We start from the raw sequence: 6,348 nt of genomic DNA, 5'->3' as shown, positions 1-6,348 counted from the left end.
ACCAATGTCTCACAACAACCGCAATTCGCTACTAAGTGGTGGTGACGTCACTACGGCGCTTGTGCCAGGCTTTGTGCACGTTAACGTGGCCTTAACCTGCACGCACACACACACAGATACACACAGTACATATAGTAAAATGAAGAAAACTAGCAATAGAAACATGGGAAAAAATATAGTTCTAAGCATAGAAAACAAACAATTACATAATGCTACTGAAGGAAAATAATTACATAACGCTACAAAACATTACATTTACCTTAATCCCAGTGAACCTTGGGCTCGGTGAACGCATCGTTTTTGTGGAGCGAGATGTAAGACAGGGTGTAAGGCGGGGGCCACCTTACGCCTCGCTCCGCGGTATTCATCCACAACCTCACCGCGCTGCACTAGTTGCATTTATGTAACTAACGCAACATTTCCGCAAAGTCAGATTTCCGTTAGTCGGGTCTTCCGTAATCCGGGGACTGTCTGTACTGGAGATTTAAATAAGTAGTTTGTTCCTCTTACCCAAAAACACAACTATTGGCTTCCACAAGTTGGCCCTTGATATTTTTGCAAGTGTCTAGAAATGTCACAATAGTCTAGGTCAATGGAGATACATTGACCAACAGTTCTTACTGTGCCAGTTTTCCAGATGGACCCGCATATGCCAAGTCTTTCTAAAATGACAATATTGGCAAATGACACGTTTTTCATTGGCAAATAAATGTGTGCCAGCAGATGCTGAATAGTGCACCACCATTTCACCATGGATTACATGTGAAGTATCGGAAATGACGGCAGGAAACTTCTTGACGGGTAACACACTTTTTATTAAATCTTGACTTGTCACAATACAACGTGTGGTCTCTATTCTTCCGACGGCACACTTTACTTAACTCGTGTAGACTCTCTGCCTCTGGCTACACTATTTACTTAACTCGTGTAGACTCTCTGCCTCTGGCTACACTCTTTACTTAACTCGTGTAGACTCTCTGCCTCTGGCTACACTCTTCACTTATCTCGTGTAGACTCTAGGCCTCTGGCTACACACATCACTCGTCTCGTGTAGACCCTATGCCTCTGGCTACACACTCCACTCGTCTCGTGTAGACTCTAGCTCTCTGGCTACACACTCCGCATGCTGACACTGCATGCTCACCCTACACTCCGCCTCTGGGTTACACAGAGTCCGGGTCCTCACAGGACAGCGGGACTGGGTACCGCAGGGCCCTATCTCTTCCTCTCCGTCTTCAGTCTTCGCTGGTTACACTCTCCCCGTGCGCCTGTGCGCATCACCTTATATAGTCCCTCCTCCCGGGAGACGGAGCGGATGCGGACCTCGATGTGAGCATCGCTCCTTAGTGAACCAATCACGACGCGCTATCTCTACGATCCGCTTTCCCCCAGCGCGTGTTTCCACTCATCACCCAATCACGCCGCGCTGCCACCCGATCACTCCCACACCAGCGCGTCACCGGCACCCAGCCAATCAGCACCACACAACCCACGATCCCGCGCTGACCCCTGATCCCTCACCGTCAGCGCGCATCACCACACACACATCCAATCCCGACGCGCTGGCACCTGATCGCTACCCCAGCGCGTATCGCCACTACACATGTATAAAAAAGAATGGCTGGTGTGATGTTGGATTCATTTATTTAAAAAAAATAGCATTGTCGTGCATGAAAATTCATCACGCCAATACTGGCGGAAGGGTCTATTGTACAGCGAGCTCTAGAGAGCCCTTCTAAGAGGGGATTTCGTCCTCTTCCAGGATGGCAAGATATCTTTGAAGAGGTGGATGTAGCTACACTTAACCCCCAAACAAACACGACCTGTCTATCGATTAACTGTAGCGTACCAATTTTTGCTGTTGGATGAACAGAGTTTGGGGGATTCAATAAACTTCCCCATTTTATCAACTTCTGAGCCAGGAGATCTAATCGGTGACATTTGAATTTCAAGTCCAATTTATGCTAACCATTTCAGCATGGTAGCATCCACGCAGCATGGTAGTTTTATTCATTGTAACAATACCACGAAAAATTGCAAACATTACAAAATCTGGATGCAGGGAGGTTTTATTATTTTTTTCATTGGAAAGATACATTCATTTGATTAATACCAGCATTGTCATTGACAAAAACAAAGAACTTAGAACGATGCTTAATTCTCAAATATATTCTTTTTCTCTGTCTACAGCAACTGGTGCAAATCATGTGGCGAAAGCATGACAGTGGCGCGCTTGCAGAAATGGCCGTGCACGTTGGTTTAGTAGGCGGACCTGAGCAGGATGCAAATCATGCTCATGAGCTTCTCGAAGCCGGCATCGCCTGCGGCAACGGTGTCAGCAATGACCGCGGCCAGGACCTGGAAAGACATCAGAGAAAATTCGATTTGGCAATTATAATAGGTTATCTTTCATTACACAAGTATCTAATAGTGAATGTAACATTTTTTTTTCAACTTCTCTACTTTGGGCAAAATGGCTATCCATGATCCCTGCTGCCACTAGGCCATAAAACTTATTATTGAATAGAATTGCAAACTGAATCTTGAAAATGAATCAAATATGGGAGAGTGGAGGATCCTTACAGACCTACTGAGTAGAATACATTTTTACGTAACTACTCTATGTTAATTTTCGATTTAAAGCTTTTGTGACTGCAGGGATTCATATTCTTGGTTCTTTCGGTAAAGTCAAGTAGAAGGTAAATAATAAAATAAGAAAAATAAAACAATAAAATTCTCACGACGTTTCGATTGCAAGACAAGCAATCATCATCAGGTGTGAAAACCACTGCAATAAGTTTTGCTTGTGTTGCAATCCAAACGTCGTAAGAATTGTATTGTTTTTTAATTTTATTATTTATCTTCTACGTAACTTAACCGAAAGAACCAATAATTTACTCTAATCAAGTTTTAGTTGGATCCAAACACACTATGTGAGAGGGATTGAGATGTATCTTCATTAGTAAACCCTGTACCAATCTTGCTAACAGCTGTAGCCAGCAGTAACCAAAGAGCCAACCAGTAGTGATTGGTAGTTATGTTCACTGCATGGGTTACCTTGAAGTACTGCGGGTCCACCTGGAAGCTTTTGGCGTGCTTGCCACTCAGATCCCTTAGCTTCATACTCATCTTCTCGGTGTCATCCATGGACGCCACGGCATCGTTGACGGCGTTGATGATCCTCTCGGCGTGCCAGCGCACGTCCGCGGATTTCTTGAGCTGATCAGCCGAAGTCATCCCCTTGAACTTGGGGAAGAATTCCTGAGCAGCGGGGGTGCTGGTGAAGAACCTGTTTTGAAGGAAGCAAAATTTTGTGATTTCAATACATTTTCAGGTTGGCCAGACAGTTGACCATTAACAAAATAGATACATGTAAAAAGTACACCCAAGTGAAAATGTTGTTTGTCCAGCAGAAGATGCAATATATCGGAAAAAATGGTAATGACAAAAATCCAAGTAATTATCACACGACTTAGACTTATATTTTGGAAATTTAAATATAAATATTTTTAGAATTTGTGTACCCTACATACAATGGTCACAATAAAAACAGCATATGTGTTTCGCGTTCCCACTGTCCATCTCAACACGATTGCTATGTTAATATGAAATGTATGAATTGAAGGTGTTCATTTTACGTAATGAAAGATTGCCTTACTTCACCAGGATGTCCACACCAGAGGTCTCATAATTGGAGTACACGGGGGCCCACGCGCTGCGGATTTTGGTCTTCTCAGCAGCGCTCAGAGGCGCAACGCTTCCAGAGTCGACGATAGGCATGGTGATTGCTTTTGGAGGTGATCGGCGATGATCCTGCAAAGGGAGTCTGAAGTGATGAGCCACTCATCTGAGAACCTCCTTATATATCCGTTTTATCAGCGTTTTCCCAATATCATACATGATGATGCAGATAATGTAAAATGATTGCAGCAACAACAAAACAAACGATGAAATGAAATACCAAATATATTTTATGACAAAATCTGAACTATTCATGAATTGAATGCTAGTATGCATTTTACATTTTTATGATTTTCATTATATATATTAACAGGATACAGGATAATTTCAACAATATTTTAATACATTGAAGTTGATTGCAATATGGTTATGGGCCAATATGCACCGTCAGTTTTGAGTGAAGAAACAACATATGTTGTAATGGGGCTGTCTTCTGCGACATTCTGAAATTATGGTATGAAACACTGAACTTTTTTTCCACAAATTTTACTAAGTACAATTTTGATACATAACCGGAAATAAAATGTTCATTAATTAAATGCGAGTACGCTTTTTCCCTTTTTATGATGACCATTAATATCTATGAACAGGTTACAGGATGATTTTTTTTTACAATATTTTTATTATTTCAAGTTTTAAGGCAATATGGTTATGAGCCAATTTGCACTGTCAGCGCTGAGTGGAGAAACAACAGATGTTGTAATGGGACACTCTTCTGCGAAATTCTGATAAGATATATAGTGGCTAAATAATTGTAAAAATACAAATGCTTTAAAAAAATATTGTTACTTCCTACATACATTTAGTATTTCATGACAATGTAATAAAATGTTAGTGGATTCATATAACCAAATTGAAGTAATCTTCATATTTTCTGCTCTGATGAGTCTCATATTTTCTCATTATTTTATATTTAACCCTAACCCTTATTTTATATTGTCCATTACTAAAGAATCCACCAGTGTTATGTTATTGTGAGTCAACATTGACATATGTTGTGAATTGGATAAATGAGAGTTTGATGTTCCCTCTTGGTTCTTTAAAATTTGTGTTAAATTACATTGTAGGTAGTTCCAGATATAGGGTTTGTGCAAAGTCATCGTGCTGTTCAAAATGTTGATGGGTATTATAATATCTGCAAGCACTGGCGGAGGCAGTGGGGGGGTGGCACGGGCCCCCCCCCCCAATTATCTGATCGAAATCCCTAATTTCGATCGGATCATTGGGGTTCATTTGTAATACATCGTTTCGTAGCAGAACAATTGTTTACAAGCCAAGGGTGTAGTTGAAACTATAGTTGAAACTATTGTACTTTCCAACATACGTTGGATTGTATGTACTATACGTACTCCCCAACAGGGAGACGCAGACTCTCCGACTACCCCTCCCTCACCCTCCCAGTAAGCCTCGACCACTCACTGCAACATCGTCACACAGGTCATTCACCACAATTTCAGGTGAGTATATTGCCATGCACCCTATTTGTTTTTAATAACCTCTCTAGTTATTATTTTCCATGTTTATGCATGGAAATATCTAAGTTATGTTGAAAAGTGTTATTTTTTTAGGTTTTAGGTCACAAAATATTTTCTTAAGAATATTTCTTAGGTTGCACAATGGGACCTTATGGGAAGATATATTTTCATGTACGATTTTTCAGTTTACATTCAGACCTTCAAGAATACAACCCAAACGTATATCGAGGTACGCCTTGAATCCGCATTCTAAAATACTCTTACTGGGCACCAGGCAACGTTTCGGTGTCACTTCAATTCATAAACTTAATCCATTGCTGGCTCCTCCATCAGTCCTTCACCCACTTTGAACATCCTTGTGTATTGAATATGACCAATGTCTTTAAATGGACAATTAAGTAAATGACAATCAGGTCCAAAATATGTTTTGTCAGATTGCATGTTAAATGTTGTTGATTGCACTCCCATACCACTGTGCTGAAGCACATATGATGGCATAATAAGTTGGCATGTTTCTTCACGTTACCATTTTAGAAATTCGTTCGCTATGTCGGGTAGAGGAGGGTGTACGACACACGTTTTACTCAAGCAATCTGACCTTAAACTATGTTACACATTACAATCGGGTCGTGTGATTGTTATCTCGAAGCTTTCTGGGACATCTTGTCATTGCTCTCCACCACTGTAGCCAATACTTTTGCCCATTGTATCATAGGTTCCTGCTTCAACTCCTCACACAGACATCCACAAAAAAACATTGCCAAGCTCAAGTAACTGCAAAAAATATGTTGCGTTCTGTCTTGTGTACAGGGTGAAAACTTACAGACTCCTCTGCTTCGTTGGAAACGCTTCACTCGTTCCCTGTTTCTGCCCGGATTGAGTACAAGGAGGCCATTTGTCCTCTTTTCAAGTCTATCGTCGTATCTTGAATCACTAAACTTGTCCCTCTGAAAACCGCCTTCGTCTTTGTAGCGCATCCCTAAACCTTATTTTCCGACACTTCTCCAGGGTAACTCCATTCATCTGGAACCTCCACTCCCCTTCACATACGCAGCATTCAGTCACCCACTGAGTATGAGCTGGGTTCCACGCCTGAAATTCGCATGTAAACTTCTTTGTCCATTCGCAAAAT

At 41.3% G+C, this 6,348-nt stretch overlaps 1 protein-coding gene across 1 annotated transcript; it reads right to left on the bottom strand.

The window, feature by feature from the left end:
- Nucleotides 1-2,053: 2,053 nt before the first annotated feature.
- On the bottom strand, nt 2,054-3,841 carry LOC144940902 (globin). The gene is made up of 3 exons (XM_078867401.1): nt 3,659-3,841; nt 3,058-3,289; nt 2,054-2,358 (listed from the first exon to the last, which is right to left on the bottom strand). The coding sequence occupies exons 1-3, from the start codon at nt 3,778-3,780 to the stop codon at nt 2,260-2,262; spliced, it is 453 nt and encodes a 150-aa protein (XP_078723527.1). The 5' UTR covers nt 3,781-3,841; the 3' UTR covers nt 2,054-2,259.
- Between the last annotated feature and the right edge of the window lie 2,507 nt (nt 3,842-6,348).

This window comes from Lampetra fluviatilis, chromosome 23 (genome assembly GCF_964198595.1).
Source record: "Lampetra fluviatilis chromosome 23, kcLamFluv1.1, whole genome shotgun sequence".
NCBI classification, from domain to species: Eukaryota; Metazoa; Chordata; class Hyperoartia; order Petromyzontiformes; family Petromyzontidae; genus Lampetra; species Lampetra fluviatilis.
The sequence above is the reverse complement of the archived record's forward strand: the minus strand, read 5'-3'. Positions and strand labels throughout refer to the sequence as shown.

Excerpts from the sequence above, each read along its gene's own strand:
- LOC144940902 (XM_078867401.1), bottom strand. The coding sequence starts at position 3,780 with ATGCCTATCGTCGACTCTGGAAGCGTTGCGCCTCTGAGCGCTGCTGAG. Across the intron at positions 3,290-3,658 it reads GGTGTGGACATCCTGGTGAA|GTTCTTCACCAGCACCCCCG; the intron begins GTAAGGCAATCT and ends CCTTCAAAACAG. Across the intron at positions 2,359-3,057 it reads TGGACCCGCAGTACTTCAAG|GTCCTGGCCGCGGTCATTGC; the intron begins GTAACCCATGCA and ends ATGTCTTTCCAG.